Here is a 19,910-nt window from a genome sequence, read left to right on the forward strand (position 1 = left end):
GTGAGTTCAAGGCCAGCCTGGTCTACATAGTGAGTTCCAGGACAGCTGGGGCTACAGGGAGACCCTGTCTCAAAAAGACGAAAAAAGAAAAAAAAAAAAACTAGGACAGATCCTAGCAAATAGAAAATAGTAACTGAGTGAAAAAATGAATGAATTGCTGGGGGGATAGGAAGAGGGAATTGGGGGACCGGCTTCCTGATGGGGGCGAACATAACTAGGACAGATCCTAGCACATAGTAAATAGTAACTGAGTGAAAAAATGAATGAATTGCTGAGTGGATAGGTAGATGGAATTGTGTGACAGGCTTCCTGATGAGGCAGAACATACATGTTTATTTACCCCAGGTAGGAAACCCACAACAGACCAAAGTAACGATTGCACCAATGTCCAATGTGGTGAGTGAATGGGTTTTTATTGGGGTTAGTAACAGGACTATGGGTGAGAGGTTATTTACAGGATCAGAAAAAACCAGATGCATCACCGAAAAGCCCACCCCAACCCAGGTGGTGACTCGGGAAAGCTGTAACTCTGGAGCTTACTGCACAGCTTGCAGGTGGCTGCTAAGTCTGAGATTCTCTCTGCAAAAGGGCTTGTCAGAGCCTCTCATCCAGCAATTTTCTCTTTTATAAAGTTCAGGATCGGTCTGGAGAGATGGTTCAGCAATTAAGAGCACCGGCTGCCCTCTTCTGACCATGGTGGGCATTTCATAACACGGGTGCACTTACATACATACAGGCAATACACTCATACACATAAATAAAAGTAAAAAATAAAATATTTAAGTTCAGGGGAGGCCTTTGAGAAACTTCCAAGATTCTACTTTCCCAGACATGTGACCTTCTGTTTACCCCCTGAGTCTTAGGAACTTCCCCTTCTCTCCTGGAGAAGATATTTTAATTAGGAGGAAACAGACAACAGATGGGTGGATGGATGGGTAATTGGATGTATGGATGCCTGGATGGATGTACAGATGAATAAACCTGGAGAAACTGAGAACCTAGGATCCCAGAGACAGAGCAGAAACCAATGACAGCAAGCTTATTTATATACCTCCCAGAAACATGACCCTGGGCTGCTGCTTCTGAGGCTGCCCAGCCGATACCCTGGGAGCCTGAGGAGGGAAGTAAGCCCAACATACTTGTCCTTCGGGCCTGTGCCCCTGTGCCTTGGCCCCAGAGTAGCTGGGTCCACACTCACTGTGTGTTCTTGGCTTCCAGCTCGCTCAAAGAGCATGGTGATGGGGGAACAGAGCCGGAGCCCTGGGCGGCCCCCAGGCCCCCGACGACTGGGCCCAGTGCTCAAGGCCGGCTGGCTGAGGAAGCAGAGGAGCATCATGAAGAACTGGCAGCAACGCTGGTTCGTGCTGCGCGGGGATCAGCTCTTCTACTACAAGGACAAAGATGAGAGCAAGCCTCAGGTGAGACGTGTGTCTTGTGTCCCATGGGTGTTGTGCTGGGGCTACAAGGGAAAGTAAATTAAGTCCGGGAGAGGAGGTAAGGCTTGAAGACCTCTGCTCCCAGCACCCAAGTGTGGGTCTTACCTCTATGTTCCCATGGCACAACTTGATCTCCTGAAGTTTGCCCACAACTTCCTTTAATTTTGTAGAGGACATCCTCCACAGCTTAGGAAACAGCACCCCCTAGCTCCTTGGTTGGCACTTCCCACAAGGACACGTGTATGCACACTTCATTCCCATCATCCAGGCAAGTGGCTTCCAGGAAAATCTAACACTGTATTCTGGCTCGTTGTGAAGCCCCCATGTTTGACGGTTTTCCCTTCACCAGTGGAGATTCCCATTCCACTCCACCATTAGGGTGCTTAAAATGCCTCCCTTTCTACCCAGATAGGACTGAATTCACTCACTCAGAGCAAGTAGTAGCTTCATGTGCCACACATCACCACATCCCAGCTGGACCACGCGAACACCGTGACAAAGCATTCTGCCTTCTAGGTGCCTTCTAAGACAGCAGGCTGGGCATGCAGGATTCAGGCGACGTAATCCTTGCCAGGAATATAGTCAGACCTCTGTATCCAAGCCCTCTGTGCCCATGCCTTCAACTGCTATGGATAAGAAATATTGTGTCATAGTTTCTATACTGAACATGGATAGATTTTCTTTTCTTGCCATTATCCTGTAGACAATACTACATAATAGCCATTTAGTTAGCATTTAGATTGCCTCAGATATTACAAGCAATCTGGGTTGATTTAAAGTGTGTGAGAGGGTATGTATAGGTTGCACGTGAATAACGGATCATTTTATACAAAGGCCTTGAACATCCACAGATTTTGTATTCATAGGGGATTCTAGAACTGACCCCCTGCAGATAGTGCTATATCTTAGGTGGGGGGGTTACGTAAGGGATGATATAGGGCACATCCCAAATGATGCTCCCTACCAGTGCTCCAAGTTGGAAAGGACCATCAGATCCTCTTGTTCAGGGTTGAGTCATAGAGCCTTGATGGACAGAAGACTGTACATCTCAATGGTTTCTGCAGTGCAGGGGAAGATAAAAGTGTTCCATGGTGAGCAAGATGTGAATGGGTACCCAGGTGTAGCACACAAGAATGTCAGGTTCAAAGCAAGGAAACTGCTCCTGTGTTGTTTTCTGAGTATGTCAAGGATGGAGTGTCACTTTGGTAGGCATGTCTCATTACCACCTTCCCAACATTTGTTGTCCATCCTTTAAGAGAAATTTAGGGTGGGGTGGCAGGCCTCATCTCACAACCTGCAGTGGTGAGAAGAATCAGCCACAAGTTAATGACTTCGTGCCTCTGCCACATTTATTCCATTGGCTACCTCTGTTTATGATCTTGATTCTATTCATGACAGTGATACTAAGGCTGCCTTTCCAAAATATATATATATGCATTCAACACAGAATAATGTTGCCTGATAATGTGAATGAGTTTAATGTAACTGAACTATATACTCAGAAATAGTTACTATGGTGAACTTTATGTCATGTAAACTTTAAAGTAAACATAAATAGACTCAATTAAGAAAAGCATCCACATAAATAACAATACAAATGAAAACTAGATAGTACAAAACTCATGAAAATGAACCTAAACTATAATTAGGAGTACAATTAAGGTAGATCTAAAGATTAGGAAAGCTTGATCTCCTTCAATTCCTTGGTTTTATAAGGAAGGAGAACAATGCTCAGAGCAGAGCAGTTCAGTGGGGCAGACAGGAACTCTGGGGTCCAGCAGCTCTAAACAGGATCTGAATTCCATCTAGTTTGCTAGCTGCATGACTTGGGGCAATAACTTTTTTTCGACTTTAGGTTTTATTTGCAAAATGAGACAATATTAACTATGTGACAGGGATGCTCTCCAAAAATTAAATTGTGTAATAGTTCCATGACCAAGGGTCAATCCTAGCACACCAAAGGAGGCAACCATATCCCTAGTCACCAGCCTGGATGCAACAGTGGCCCTCAGACCCAACCCAGGCCAGCCTGGGTTCTTCACCTCCAGGGAGAATGGTGTGTCCATGAAAGGAGCCAGGGTTCCCTCACAGACACCAGCCCCTACCCAAGGCTCCTCTTTTGACCCTCTAGGTCTGCCTGGCACTCTCAGGGGAATGGGACGTTATACTACTCCTAACTACCCTTCCCTAACAAACTCTGACTCCTGCAGTAGTCCTGTTGCACAGGTTCCCAAACTCACAGCCTCTATTGATCCAATTTGACGTTTAGCTTTGACAGTGTGATCTCAAGCTGCTGTCACAATTGCTCCCACAAATATCTATTTAATTGCATGAGATCCATGTAATAGACTAATTCTCAATATCTGGTTCCTGGAAAAATATGCCCTGCTCACTGTTCACAGTGACAGCATGGCTCGACAGTCAGCTCTCTCCCTGCAGACTGCCTGCACCAGCTGATGTAATTGTCAGGAAGGGGGATGTCCAGTCGCCTGTGATGTTGCCCAGAGCTCAGAAGTCAAGATAAGCATCAGTCTCAGCCCGCGTTCTTGCTCTGTCTCCAAAGCCTTTGTCTCTTCTCCTCTAACCTTTTCAGGCCGGGAGTGCCAGGGCAGACAGAGCACAGAGATGAGACAAGTGGTTTGCACAAACTCAGACCAAAAAGACTTCGAGAGCCTGATGCTTGCCTTCATCTCTCCAGCTTTCCAGAACGTATCCCAGAGGTTTCCTAGCAGACAGACCCTGCAGTTTCACAAGTGAAGGATGCTAGGATTTTTTTTTTACCTTAGTGGTTCTGATTCTGTTCAAAATATTTTCTTAATGTGTGAAGTATCCTCCACATTCTTGGTGGTCAGCCTGATCTGTTTCCACTGCTTGGGAATTCACTTTAGTTATCTCAGCCTTTGTGGGTTTCTTGGCTTTGACAAGCAATGACACAGAATGCAAATGGAAAGTATAGCCTGAAAAATATAAGACAGAAAAAGACATAACAAATTAAAGGCTGCCAGCCCAAGGGGGAGAAAGCAGGGAGAAGGAAAAACAATAGAGAAAGATGGACAGGAAATAAGCCACAAGACCAGAAGAACAGACCCAGATATTTCAGCCATTGTAGTAAATATGACTAGATTAATGTCTTGTAAAAGATAGAAAGTTAAGGTAGATTGGGCCAAAAAAATAAGAATAAAGTGAAAAATGAAAAAAAAGGATAGACCAATAACTAAGAGCAAAAAGAAAGCATATTGAACAGCATCAAAAATAGACTCCAAGGTGGGAATAACCCAAGGAATCAAAGACAGAGCCCATAACAACTCAGAGCCACCTGCCAAGAAGACAGAGTGGCCTTGGGATTCATGATCTTAATGGCAGAGCTTTGAAGAATAGACAAAGAAATAGACCGATCTCTCTCTCTTTATCTCTCTCTCTCCCTCCCTCCCTCCCTTCCTCTCTCCCCTTCTGCAGTGGAACCCAGGGCTTTATACATACTAGGCATCTTCTCTGCCACTGAACTACACTTCTATCCTGCTCCTGTTTTTTGTTTTTTCTAAAGCAAAAATGTCCTTTAAAAAATAAAATCAGGGCTGGAGAGATGAGTCACTAGTTAAGAGCACTGGCTTCTCTTGCAAAGCACCCAGGTTCGATTCCCAGCACCCACATGGCAGCTAACAACTGTTCATAACTCCAGTTCCAGGGGAAATCCAATGACCCCTTCTGACCTCCACGGGTGCTGCATGATACAGGTGCACTTACATACATGCAGGCAATACATTCATACACTTAAAATAATAAATATTTTTATAAAATCATATCAGCGAGGCATGGTAGCACACACCTTTAATCCCAACTCTTGGGAGGCAGAAGCAAGTGAAACTCTATGAGCTGGAGTCCAATCTGATCTATATAGTGAGTTCCAGGTCAGCTGGGGCTTCAGGGAGGCCCCCGTCTCAAAAATGAAATCATAAAGACATATATTCAATATAATAGCAAAAAATCAAAATGAAAGTAATAACAAAGTGATATGAGGGGGTGCATGCAAATAAGGCTTCTATACATGAAAATCAAACACTTCATAATTCCTTCCTAATGAAAAAAATGGAAATTCAATTCAAAATTCCAATTAAGGAAGACAGATTTTAAAAATCAAATTCAATTCCCTCAAATCTCAAACTCCACTAAAAACCTGTAAATATGCTTGCTCAGAGGGAAGAGAAAGAAGATGGCCTCTGATGCAGGGGTAGGTGGGTAAAAGCAGCTAATATGCTTGGCGGACCTGGCTTCCAGGCTAAGACTGAGAGCTGCACAGTTCTGGCTTGCAAAGCAGAACTTCCCAAAGACCCAGAAAACTGGCAGCACTGTGTTCTGGATAAGGACCAAAGAGGAGCCAGGAACAAGCACTCCAATTGAGAGCCATCTTAAAAAGCTATTAGAGGTCTGGAGTGATGGCTCAGTCAGTAAAGTGCTTGCTACTTAAGCATAAGAACTGAGTTCAATCCCCAGCACCCCCATAGGAAGCTGAGTATAATGACACACATCTGGAACTCCAGTACTGGTGGGATAGAGACAGGTGGATCCCCAGGGCTTGCCAGTCTAGCTGAGTCAGAGAGCTTCAGGCTCAGTGAGTGACCCTATCTCAAAAAATAAGGTGGGGTGGGGGGCTTGAGAGATGGCTCAGTGGTTAAAAACACTGGCTTCTCTTGCACGGCACCCAGGTTTGATTCCCAGCACCCACATGGTGGCTAACAACCATCCATAACTCCAGTTCTAAGGGATCTGACAACCTCTTCTGACTTCTGCAGGCATTGTATGACAGGGGTGTACTTACGTACGTGTAGTCAATACACTCATACACATAAAAAAAATTGAAAACTAAATAAAATATATTTTAAAAATAAGGTGATAGGCCAGGTATGATGGCACATACCTTTAATCCCAGCACTTGGGAGGCAGAGGCAGGTAGATCTCTCTGAGTTCAAGGCCAGCCTGGTCTACATAGTGAGTTCCAGGCCAGCTGGGGCTACAGGAGACCCTGTCTCAAAAAGAAAACAAAAAAAATAAATAAAAATAAGGTGATAAAAAATAGCAGAAGATACTCAGACATCAACCTCTGGCTTCAACACACACTTACACACATATGCATATATACCTGCACACACATATGCACACACACTGTTGGAGCTAAGATATTCTGACCAACCTAGTGCCAGAAGGTGATTCCTTCCTGAACGGCCTTTAGGCATCAGATTGGAGACTTAGTTCCTGGGAAGTGTTGATAGGAAAGCAGTACTTTGCTCTAGGTGGAGCCCCAGGATCCCAGCCCTCAGTTTTCACCTCACATTTAGCTCCTAAGTCCTTCAGTAAGGGGCAGCCCAGGAAGAACCTGTTATAGATCTTGCACTCGATCCCTTAAGGAGTAAAGGACAGAATGGTTCATGAAAGACAAACAAAACCAGGAAGAGGAAGAAAAGGGATATATACGGTTATAGGAGACAAGTGGAAGAAATCCTCTACTTTGCTGGGTCTGCACTGAAACCCTAGCTACTCTGGAGAGCAAGGCAGGAGTATCACAAGTTCAAGACCAACCTGGACAACTTAGCCAGCGCCTGTTTCAAAATTAAAGAGTAAAAGCAGAGCTGGCAGACGTGCAAATTCAATCCCTGGAATGCTGAAACAACAAAAAACTTCCTTTTACATCCTCTGAGAAAGTCTGAGAACAAACGTCCCCTTAGGAGTGAGAAATGAGATTTCAGAAATTACATTTTTAAAGGGGAGAATGGACAAACCTTTTTCAAAAATATTTTGTTATTTTTATTTTAAGTGTATGAGTGTATTGCCTACATGTACATAAGTTCACCCATGTCATCCAATGCCAGCAGAGGTCAGAAGAGGGTGTCGTATCCCCTGTAACTGGAGTCAGGGTGGTTGTTAAGCTTCGTGTGGGTCCTGTGAACAGAACCCAGGTCCTCTGCAAGAACAGCCATTTCTCTTAACTGCAGAGCCATCTCTCCAGCCTCGACAAATCTTGAGATACCTGGGAAGAGGAGAAAATAACAGAGAGATGTGACCGGCAAGTACTGTCTGAGGGGGACTCTGGAAAGGGAGACGAGAAAGGCAAAGAGGAAGGGGTCCTGCCTGTAAGTCTCCTAGAACAGGACCATAAACACTGAGCAGGACTGCGGAAGCAGAAAGCACTAGGGGGATTCAGGATTGGGAGGAGATGGGTAGAAAGCAAAATCTCACTTGTGCTGGGAATTCCTCAGATAATGCCTAAAGCTTTAAACCAAGCATCAGTAACTAAACATGATATTTGGAAATCTCATTTAAGAGAGAGTTGAACGTGCTGGTGCTGGGAATGGTGGGAGAGGAAAGAATTGCTGTCTTGTGATGTTGTGGAAAGCCACTTCATTCCTTGAATAAATTTATTCTTAGAAGTTGGTGAAATTAAACTGAAAAAAGTTGATATTACAGATTTTGAGAGTATCATTAAGACAAAAATCAAAGCTATGAGGTGAGGCTGGGGGACATGGGCACCGAGCACTAAAACAAAGTCAGCTGAGCTTTGTCTGTGGTTTTTGTTTTGGGGGTTTTTTTTTGTTTGTTTTTTTGTTTTTTTTTTTAATGTGTATAAGTGTATTGCCTGCGTGTATGTGAGTGCACCCATGTCATGCAATGCCGCGGAGGTCAGAAGAGGGCTTCAGAAACTGGAGTTTAGGACGGTTTGTAGCCGCCATGTGGGTGCTGGGAATCGAACCCGGGTCCTCTGCAAGAGCAGTCAGTGCTCTTAACTACTGAGCCATCTCTCCAGCCTGTCTGTGTTGTTTTAATTTTACACACTAGACTATATTCACTTGAGTCCACATTTGAAAAAATAATTAACTTAAGAATGAAAATAAGAAAATCAAAGAGAAAAATGTGACAGAGCCACAACCCTAAAAGCTTCTTCAGAAACGAAATGGTAGGAGACAAGACACCCAACTGTACTCAGAAGATGTCTTTAAAGTGGCATCAGGGCTAGCCCCATGGGCAGGGGGCAGCCCACTCCAGGAAGGAGCCCTGGAGTTTAGAGGCTCTTCTTACAGACAGGAACACAAACAGCAGCTGTAAACCAGAAGCCAGATGTGGATGGACTTAGGTGCCAAACCCAGGAACTGGGCTTTAATTCTGCCCCAGTATTGGGGAATCTGCTAAGATTGAGGGGCTCACAGTCAGCCATCAGGGAAGTCATTCTCAACAGCACAGGCGGGGGCTGGAGGGAACAGAAAGAGGCACAGAGGAGTCAGGAAATCCTCATCACCCCAGAGCAAGGGCCTGGGGGCACTGGAAGCAGCCACTGTAGAGTAGAAGTAGTAGTAGTGGTGCTGGGTGACACCAGCGAGACTCAGCAGCTGCAGGTCCCAGCAGGTTCAACTGAGAAGCCACTTGTAGGACAGGCTAGATTTCCGGTTTGTCTTTTGTATTTCTCTTTTTTTCCAAGATAAGGGACTGGAGGGTTGGCAGTAAGAAACAGTAGAAAATCTATTTAAGTTTAATTTAGTTTAGAGTAAGAGCTTAGGATTGAGAGGCAGAAGACAAGACAGTTGGGAGACAGAGGCACAAGTGAGAGTGGGCATTAATACTGGCCAATTGGAAATCTTTAAGAAAAAGGAAACTGGGGGAGAGTCGCCGAATCCCATAGTTTGAAGGTCACAGGGACTCTTCCAGCATGCAGCCCATCTTTCAAATCTTCCACTTTCCTTGGACCAAAAGAAAGGTTTGTTGTGGTGCTGTTGTGAGCTTTTTCCTTCTGCCAAGCCTTGGAGAAGGTGCTGGTGACATTTCAATTTCAAAAGGCAGAAGCAGGTCCCTGGCATCTGGCCTAGGCCGATGGGTGCACCTGAAAGCAGTCTAATCATCAGTCAGACCCCTGGGAGTGGTTTGGCCAAGACACCGAATGTTCTGCCCAACTCCAACTTGGCCTTTGTGAGATGCAGCTCATTTTATTACCCCAGCCCTATCTGAGGGTGTCATTACAACACTCTCAGGTATCAGAACCCATCTTACATTCACAGGGCAGGCCACCTGTCAATCCATCCTTTCTAGACCCTACGAGCTGTTCTACTCAGCTCAGGCTGCTTCAGCAGACCCTAACTGAATGTCCATGATAATAAATTGTAGATTGTTAGACAACCTCATGGTCCAGCAGGCTGGAGTGTCTCATAACTTTTCTTTTCCCATCACTACACCGCTGATTGATCCCAGTAATGCTTGATGATTACAATATGAATGAATGATAAACTATAGTGAATGAATGAATGAATGAATGAGTGAATACTCCAACTCAGCTTTGTGTTATAGCCTTAGTAGAAAAAGATCTTATTGCTTTGATAGAGGACTGGAGGTTGCCAAGAAGTTTGTTTCCCTGAGTAGAATGTAATCTTGCCATAGCCAGATTCCGTCTGTTTACCTCTGTATCTCAGTGTCCAGAACAGTGCTGATGCATAAGAGAAGCTCAGTAAACATTGGCTGGATCCACACCCACAGTTTCCTTTGAGCCTCATAGCAACCCTACCAAGGCAAGCACAATTAATCCCTATGTGCACGTGCGTGATGCTCATAAGAGGGCAGGGATGCTTGTATACTGTAACAGAAAGAAGATAAAGTAGGATATCTGAGACCTCGTTCAAGTTCCTTTTAGCCACTTGCTAGCCATGGACTTGGGCAGATCCCAGAAGATTCTCTTTCTCTCCTCCCGCCTCCCTTTGGCGATAGCGCTCCAGAGCTCCAGCTATTAAGCACTGAACAACTAGAAGCTGTTGTGGTCTGTGTGATGTTGTCAAGGCTGCCCAGGCATCCAGAGACAAGGTTTGAATAATCTTTAGACTTGACTATGAAATAAAAGGGCTCCAAGAGGCATGAGAAAGTTTGTAAAATGCAATATAAAGAGCAAGTTGCACGTCAGGTGTGGTGGTACATGCCTTTAATCCCACTGCTTGGGAGGCAGAGGCAGGCAGAGTTCCATGAGTTCAAGGGCAGCCTGGTCTACATAAGTGAGTTCCAGGCCAGGGACTACAGGGAGACCCTGTCTCAAAAAGACCGTGAGGTTGTCTAACAATCTATAATTTATTATCATGTACATTCAGTTATGGTCTGCTGAAGCAGCCTGAGCTGAGTAGAACTAGTTCGAGTAGAATTAGAACTCTTGTAGGGTCTAAAAATAAAAGTAAAAATAAAGAGCAAGTTGCAGATCCAGGAAGTCAGAAGGGCAGAACAGCAGGGTTCCCCAAGACCAGCCCTGCAGGGGACCTTCATGGCCTCTTTTGATCAAGACTCCAGATCAAAGTGACAGGCCTGACATTTCTGTTGCTGTGATAAAATACTCTGACCATAAGTAACTTAAGGGAGGAAAGGGTTTATTCAGCTTATAATGTCAGGTCATGGTCTATCATTGGGGTAGTTAGGGAGGAACTCAAGGCAAGAACTTGAAGGTAAACCTGCTTGCTAGTGTACACAGCACTATCTCCAGCAAAGGAACTCATCTCACAGCCAAAGAAGTACAACAGGAACCATGAAAGAGGATGCTTGCCAGCTGGCTTCCAGGCTCATGCTTAGCTAGCTGTCTTATACAGTTCAGGTCCACCTGCCTAGGGATGGTGCTGCCCACAGTGGGCTGGGCCCTACTACATCAAATAACAATCAAGACAAGCCCCCACAGATATGCTCATAGGCCAGTTTGATCTAGGTAATTCCTCAATTAAGATTCTCCTCTCTCATGGTGGGATGTGGTAGTGCACACCTTTAGTCCCAGCACTCAGGAGGCAGAGGCAGGTGGATCTCCATAAGTTTGAGGCCAGCCTGGTCTACATAGCGAGTTCCAGGCCAGCTGGGGCTACAGGGAGACCCTGTCTCAAAAAGACAAAAATAAATAAAATGAAATAAATAAAAACATTTTTTAAAGGATTCTCCTCTCAGATGACTCTAGGCTGTGTCAATTGACAGTTAAAGCTAACTAGGACACCTGCCATAGATACCAGGTGTCTGAATTTCAGCAAGTCCTTTTATAGACTCCTACATGGTAGAGAAAATGGCGACCTTCTGAACTTGGGCATCACAGCTCACTAGCTTGTAACCAGAGAAGATAGTCCACTTCTGATGGGAATAACCCACACCCTGCTTTCTAGGCCTGCCATGAAAGTAAGACTTAAACTGTAGAAAATATCTTGGTGGTGGCCTTGTCTTCTGGTGGAACTGTAGCCAACAGAGAGAGGTCCACAGTAGGCAGATTCCCTTGACCTTACCTCTCTCTTGTTAGTGAGTTTGATGGGGAGCTTGTCCCTAAGTGAAAGCCAAGTCCTCTGCATGCTGTGGACCAGGCTTGGTTCCCAGCTGTGCTGCATCCCCTTGCTCTGAGTTTCCAAGATCTGTGTTCTACAATTTCTAAGGCTGGCCACCCACATTCTTCCCCTCCCTGATCATATACCCTCTTCCCTGCAGCAAATTGATGGCATCTTCTCTCCCCTTGAATACAAGCTGTGCTTATGACTGGTTAGCCACTAGAATGACACAAAAGTTAAGCTGCAGACTCCAGATCCACCCCTGAGAAGTCAAGCTGTGTACATGGCTGAGTAGATCACAGCATAACCAGGACACATGTCGGGGGAGAGAGCCCCCAGGGCCCAGGCAGATGTGTGAGGCCTTGGACCTTCTAGCCCAGTCAGCTGCCAGCCAGCTACGTATAGCTATGTGAGTATGAACCAACCACCTCTGAGCCCTGCTGCAAAATAATGAGAGATAGTAGTTCACTTTTTTTAAGGTGCTCAGTTTGGAGATGTTTTGTTGTGTAATAATAGATAACTACAACAATTTAGAAATGATCATTATGACCACTTTCTAAGACCTGCAAGATGTACAGATTCACTTCTGGTCAAATGAGAAATCTAAGGGACAGAGAGTAAAATTATTTTCATGACATCACATAAAACTAGTAAATAAGTGCCAGGGCCAAGATCCCAAACAAAAGGTGTGACTCTAAAGTCTGGAGAGAGGACTCAGTGGTTAAGAGCACTGGCAGCTCTTGCAGAGGACCAGAGTTTGGTTCCCAGCACCCACATGGCAGCTAACAACCATCCATAACTCCAGTTCCATGGGAATCTGACACCCTCTGCTGATCTCCTTGGGCATTGTACAACATGGGTGCACTTATATACATGCAGGTAATACATGCATACATAAAATAAAAATAAATATTTTTTTAAGTGTGGCTCTAGAGCTGACTTTTCCCATCACTACAGCATGGTATTTACAATGCTGTTGAAAACCAAAAAGGTACAAGGGAATTTGCAGAACTGAGAGGGACAGCTCTGGCAGCTAACATTGGCAGCCTGGTTTCACAGAAAATTATTAAGATAAAATGGGAAGTTCTACACTTGGCTTAAAATAGTCATTTAATGTCATGGAATGGAGAGATCTAATTAAGGATAGTTCAAAGGCTCCGAGAATGATAGCACATTCCTTTAATCCCAGCACTTGGGAGACTGAAACAGGAGGTTCACGGGTTCAAGGTCAGCCTGACCTACATAGCAGAACTCTATCTTTAAAAAAAAATAGGGACTGGAGAGACAGCTCAGCAGTTAAGAGCACTTGCTGCACTTGCAGAGGATCTGAGTTTCAGTACCTGTGTTGGGCAGCTCACAACTGCCTAGAACTCCAGGAGATCCAGTGCCCTCTTCTGGCCTCCTTGGGCACCAGCACTCACATGACATATACTCACACAGACACATACATATGCATTTTTTAAGTCAAATGAAGCAGAGTTAAGAGCTTTAATTAGTTGAAAACTTAATAGAAACTATTGATGAGATATGGTTGCCAAAAAAAAAAAAATAGCTAATGAGAACCTTGGGTCGCATCAAGATGTGTTGCGACTAGGACAGGGGAGGGGAAGCCCTGCTGAACTCTGCCATGGTCAGACAGATCCATCTGCATTTTCAGTACAGGCAGGAAAAGGGAGTTGGGACAATGGGGGGTGAGAACTCCCATGGACCAGAGAACAACTCAGTGAATCACCTGGGGTGAGAACATCTTGGGAAGAGTTTTGTAAAAGTATGAGTCTTCATATGAAACAATGAACAAACTGGCCCTTTATGAACAGTCTGTTCTGGTGGAGTGGCCAGAGATGGTTTCCAAGGGTCTCTCTGCCTCTCAAAGCCAGAAGGTCAGTGAAGAGCTCTTAAGACAGTGAGGAATGGAGACCTTGATTTAGCCAGACCAAAGTGATTTTCTGAAGCCACATCCTGAACAAGTCAAAACTGAGCCTGACGATGCTGGGGTCCAACATCCAAGCCCTGGGGTCCAACCAGAGCAGATACCTTCCCAGAATCCCAGCCGTTGGCACCCAGTGAGATCTTCAGGCTGCTGTCTTTAGACCCCTGACTCTATGCCAGACCTGATGAAGGTCTGTAGAGACACAGTTGACAGCGGACACCACAGAGCCCTTGCAGCTGGCAGCTCCTGAGGTCACGCTCGGTTAGTGAACTTGTCCCTGAGCCCATGAGAAGGCTGAGGAGTCTGACTTCACTCCCTCCTCCCTTCTTTCCTCCAACTGTCTCCATCCACCTCTGATGAGCAATTGAGTAACAAACACCCTCCCAGTTGAACAACCCTACTATAGACCCTGGCACAGCACATTCAGTAGGTCTGGCTACACTCAAAAGGAGCAAAAGGTAAGCCAAAAGGAGAGATGCTGCATCATCACCCGCCTGTCTCCTGGGACACCTCTGTGACTGGTAGAGACTCAGTGCCCTCCTCAGCAGTGAGATATTACCTGGCTTCTAATATGCATCCATTAGCACTGCAGAGAAAAATTAAACAATAATTCTTGCCTTGTTTAAAATACCCTTGGAGACAACTTCAAATATCTCTTTTGTGAGGAATTACTCATTGGAATCATAAAAGAATAAGTATCAATTATTTAGATGTAAATATAAGAATTGATGGCTTTTATGGGGTATTTTAGATTTGTGCAGTCGTTAGAGAACCGTAACTCCCTGGTATTTCTACCTATCAAAATCTGAATTATAATCAAACAAGTTAAATAAACATGTGTTTACTAAATTCAAATTGGTAATCACAGCAACCCATTTTTAAACAAATTTTAGTTAGAACAATTTTTTTTCTACCTGTTCCATGTCAAAGAAAAAAAAAAATGAAATTGGCTTAAAGCTTGTCCCATGCCCTCCAGCAGCTCTGGGAATAGCTGTGACCAATCAGTCATTATATGGGATATGTTACCACTCCACCAGGGGAGGGAAACCCACTAAGCTACGTGGTGACAGATGGGGGCTTCATCCTTTAAAACTAAGGTCTATGAGGTGGTCAGGGTGACCTGTGTCTGAAATGGGCAGAAGCAGGATGACGGGAAGTTCACGGTCAGCCTGGGCTACCTAGTGAGACCATCTCAAATAAAACAAAACCCCCAACTTCTATGTTTCCTCCAGTGTCCCTGGTCATTCATAAAAACAGTATAATGAGTTCCTCTCAGTCAGCTCATTTAAGTCAACACAGGTATCGGTTTACAATCTTTGAATGCCTCCCATTTACAATAGATCAATCCTTTGGCTTTCAATTGAACCCAGTTAATTTATGGTAATAGCTGAAAGACTGCCTAGTAAATTATGAGTTTTGTCAATTACTGGGCAGAAAAATGAATTGAATGGCATTGAAGCAGCACAGGAAACATATCTTACTGGTTGTTCAGCTGAGCATAACTTACTTTGCATTACAGTTTGCCGGTTCTTGCTCCTTAATGCATTTGTAGAATACTGAGCTACAGTTTATCAGCATAATGGAGGTGACTTGGGATGGCTGCCATCAAGCTGCTGCCTTGTCTGGGCTGCCAAGGGTGATGGGTTCATTTTCTGAATGGACTGCTGTCTTTGCAAAACATGGGGGAGAGGTGTGGCCGCCTTACAAAATGCAGTGGGTGCTCTCGGCTGTAGTCAGCTCAGCAGACCACACTGGCACAGCTGGGCAGGTCAGTGTCTATACCTTGTGTCTCAGACTAACCTGTCCTTTGCTTAGGGCACAGTGGCCTCCCTCCAGGTGGTACCATATACCCCAGGGTGTCAACATCTCAGTAGATACAGGGCCTTCCAGAAACATTGTAGAATCATAACAGTTCCTGCCAAAGATTGGTCCTCAAGACAGTCTGTTCATTGTAGGGCAAATTGGTTACTTTTGCATCACTGTGGCAAATACCAGATATAAATAGCTTAAGGGAGATAGGACTTATTTGGACTCACGATTTCAGAGATTCCCATCTCAAGTCTTTGGCTCCACTGGTTCTAGTCTCATGGTGAAGCAGAACATCATGACACAGGACCATTTGGCAGGTGCTACTCATCTGTTATCAGGCAGGGAACAGAGAGGAGTAGGAATGGATCTAAGAATAACCTTCCAAGCACACCCCCAGTGTCCTGCTGGTTCCAGCTAGGCCCCATCTCCTGAAGTGTCTCAAAATAGTTCCATTGACTGGAGACCAAGTGTTCAACACATGAACCTTGTGTGGGGAACATAGTAACATGGAAGGAGACAGCTAGAAACCCTTTGCAAGTCAGAAAATGTGGTGGAGACAAAGGAATGGAAGAGCAGGCCTGCAGTCTAGTGCTATAGATCTGGATGATGGGGAGGCCATGTGTCTCCATGGGTACTCCATGCTGGGGAACAAGGGCCAGATGTTACCACCACAGGCTCCCAATGCTGCTTCTTCCAGAACAGCAGAGGCAGTTCCAAACCCAACAGGCAGGCTGCAGACATCTCCACTTAGAACATCAGATGAGACAGGAGACAGAGGCCTTCTTCCTAACTCAGTGAGCCAAGAAGGGAGTGAAGCACTTTCACATGCCTAGGACGTCACCCTGCCCAGGCTGGACCCTTCATAACCAGCCATTTGGCCAAGGACAGGAGTGGTGGGCCTGACACCCCTTGGGATTATGTCAGCACTTGTTGGGCTAGTTTTCTAATGCTCCAGTTGAAGTAGTCAGGCAGTTGGGGGAACTCCAGACCATTGAAGATGAAGCCCAGAACCCACACCCTCTGCCCCTTCCTGCAGACCATCAGATCCAGACATTGGCCTCTTGATGCCTATCCCCAGTAGTATATCACAAATAGTTGGGCCAGACTCCTATTGTTTTTTACTCCCCAATAGCCAATCAAAGGAGTAAGGAAATTATCATAAAGATCCCCTTTATCCACAGGGGATACATTCTAGGACCCCCAGTGAGTGCCTGAAATTACAGTCTAAATCCCATATGTACCAGGTGTTTTCATGTATACACACACACACACACACACACACACACACACACACACACACCAGTTAACCTAATAACCAAGATGGCTATTGAGTAGCTAGCAGGAGGGGAGAGTATACAGGATGGATATGCTAGACAGGAGATGTTCACATGCTTTATGGGATGCAGCAGGACAGGCTGAGATTTCATCAAGCTACTTCATTTAAAAGCACAAAGTTTAAAACATTAATTTTTTATTTTTGGAATTTAATAGACATGTAACAGAAAATAAAAGAGTAAAATAGGATTAGTTTATTATTAAGCAGCTTTACTATCATGAAAATATAATGTTTAATAGTGGTACCATTTAAAATTCTGTGTGGATGTGTGTCTCTGGGTGTGGTGTATATGTGCAAGTCTGTGTGTATGTATATGGTATGTGTGTATATGTGGTGTTATGTGTCTGTATGTGGTATGTGCATGTGTGTGCACTGTATATATATGTCTATGTGTGTGGTGTGTATGTGTGTATATGCATGAGGTATGTATGTGATTGTATGTGATTATATGTAATTGTGTGCTGTGTGTATATGCATGTGGTGTGCACATGTGCATATATGCATGGGTGGTATGTATGATTGTATGTGTTTATGTGTTTGAATGTGTGTGGTGTGTGTGTCTGTATGTGTGTGGTTGTATGTGTGTATGTGTGTGAATGTGTGGGAGTGTGTGTATATGCGTATGTGTGTGGTGTGTATGTAGGTGTGTGTATATTTATATTTGTGTGTGGCCTGATGAGTAGTTCAAGACGTTAATATTTATTTTCTCAAAATAGTGTCTCATTAGTTAAATTAAACAACACTGAATGTCCTCTGAAATCCTCCTGCTAAACACAGGAGAGTTTGTTTACATCTCAGTGGAGCTGAGTCAGCTGCCTTCAGTGCCTTTGTAGCCTCCCAGGTTGACCCAGCGGGGAAGGAGGAGGAGAGAAGCCACAGTTGTAGGCAGATTTTCAAGGCCCAGGGCTGTTAGTGATGCTGCTACTACCTCCCAGTACCACCAGCAGAGCCTCATCAGTGTCTCCACCCCCAGAACACCCAGAAACAGCAGGAGACTTGGTAGCACTAGAACCTTCTCTGAGTCTGTTAGGAAACAGCATGCTCTTTTACCTCTCCTCCCCTCTCCTGGGGCAGGATAAGCACTAAAGGGTTTAGGAAACCCTGATTTAGCATTCTGTTCCACTAGTGACTTAACACCCTGGGACATCACTCAGCACCCTAACCCAGGCTGCCACCAAGTCAAGACACTAGAACTCATGAGCACTGGCTCTATGCAGAGACTTCCCAACACTCATGGCATTCTAGCTCATGAATATAGCCATGAGCATTAGAAGGCCCACATTAGTGACAGGCAGAGGAAAGGAGGGGCAGAAATCAGAGTGCCTGATGGGACCATTGGAGAAACCTCAACCACAGCCAGCAGAATGCCCCCATCTTCAAGAGGGGTTGGAGTTGACCCTGGGGTTCTGGCTTGCACTCAGCTAACTGCACAACAACTGAGATCTACCCACCTTGGAAAGGGCACGTACAGGAATTTTGGAAGTGAACGACTATCAGCTCTGAGACCTGAGGGTGCTTGAGGGCTTTACCAGTGCCCCAAGCTTAGGCTTATCCATGGTTCTCATGAGCCTAGAACAGGGCCAGATGGCTCGGTATGTGACCAACCAGGGAACTAGTACTCTGGTCCCAAATCCTGGTGTGTGCAGAACATCATGTTCTCAGTATCCTACTCCTAAGGCAAGCCTCCTAAGTCTAGGATTTTCCAGGGAAAACAGAAGGAACCCCAAAACACAGCATGAAACAGAGTGTTCCCTGGGCCATTTTCCAGGGTACAGACGAGGACCACACCCTGAATCCACACTGGAACCTGAACCATTAAAACAGTCTCAGTAAAGAAAGACAAGCGAACAGAGTCTACTCAGGGAAGTAAGTGCCTTGCCCAAGAGCTCATTTGTCTCTAATCTCCACTGCGCCTGCCTCTGTCTCTGATCAGTGTCTGCATTGTAGAGGCTGATGGCTCATGACCACAGGCCTGGGTGATAAGGAGCAGGAGAGGCTGCTTCCCTGCTTGGCAATGAGCTCCCTTCTGATTTTTATTATTTATGTCAAGTTCAGAGAGGTCTGGTTCCTGGCTAGGTGTCAGATGACTAAAATTTTTGAAGATGGATCTGAAGCCCCATCAGAATTACACCAGATAAGGAAGCTGAACGATTGCTGTTTAAAACTTATCTGCAGACTCTGCTCTGGGGCCCTTATCATGTGGCTCCATAAGAAGGATTTCAGAAATTGTTGCTTCAGACAGTCAAGGTGAAATATGAAGCCTTCTTAGAAAGCTACCTTTTCTGGGGCTGGAAGGAGCTGAATTCAGATTGCAAAAACTTGAACTAGTATTAAGGCAAACCCCAAGACTCAGGGCAGTTGGGAAGCTGCAGTTTTCCCCATCACAGGCTCTGATGGAGGACCCTACCTCTTCTCATCCCAGATTTCCAAATCTATATCCTACCTTGCTTATGGCACATGAAATATGGGAATGGGGAGAGGACAGGACTCCTAGAAACATCTTCATGTTTAAAGGTCAGAAAACCAGTTTTCAGCCTGTGAAACAACTTGCCTACATCCCTGTAAGTAACAATGTTACAATATTACAAACCCTATAATAGTTCTTAAAATTTTTAAATTTATTTTTATTTTATGTGCATGAATGTTTTGCCTACATGTATGTAAATATACTACATGTATGCAGTGCCCACAGAGGCCAGAAGAGGGCATCGGATCCCCTCAAGCAGGAATTACAAATGATTGTTAGCTGCCATATGGGTGCTGGGATTCAAGCCTGGGTCCTCTGCAAGAGCAACCAGTGCTCTTAACTACTGAGCCACCTTTCTAGCCCCCCCCCATAATAGTTCTTAAATGTTCATGTGTGTACATATATTCCTCATCAGCAACATGATCATAAGGAAACTTGGCCATGTAGCGCACTAAACACAGCAATACTTATTCTCTCCAGGCACTGAACCTGGAACAGTTAAAGCATTAGCTCGTGAAATCCTCAAAACACCCTCATACTACTGAGGAGAAGGCTGAGGCTCTCTGGATCACACAGGTATCAACTGTGAGGGCCCAGTGTGGCCCTCTTAGCTCCAGTTCTTAAGTTCATA

The 19,910-nt window shown here is 44.9% G+C and overlaps 1 protein-coding gene across 3 annotated transcripts in view; it reads left to right on the forward strand.

Moving 5' to 3' along the window:
• The window catches only part of Arhgap22 (Rho GTPase activating protein 22), a 141,651-nt gene that overhangs the window by 31,587 nt on the left and 90,154 nt on the right, over positions 1-19,910 (forward strand). For all 3 annotated transcript variants that reach the window (XM_017798438.2, XM_029564050.1, XM_029564049.1), the window contains exon 2: positions 1,219-1,418. In XM_017798438.2, the coding sequence (XP_017653927.1) occupies positions 1,219-1,418 (200 nt within the window). The remainder of the gene's footprint in view (positions 1-1,218; positions 1,419-19,910) is intronic.

Source organism: Nannospalax galili, unplaced genomic scaffold, assembly GCF_000622305.1.
Source record: "Nannospalax galili isolate Female #2095 unplaced genomic scaffold, S.galili_v1.0 scaffold996, whole genome shotgun sequence".
NCBI lineage: Eukaryota > Metazoa > Chordata > Mammalia > Rodentia > Spalacidae > Nannospalax > Nannospalax galili.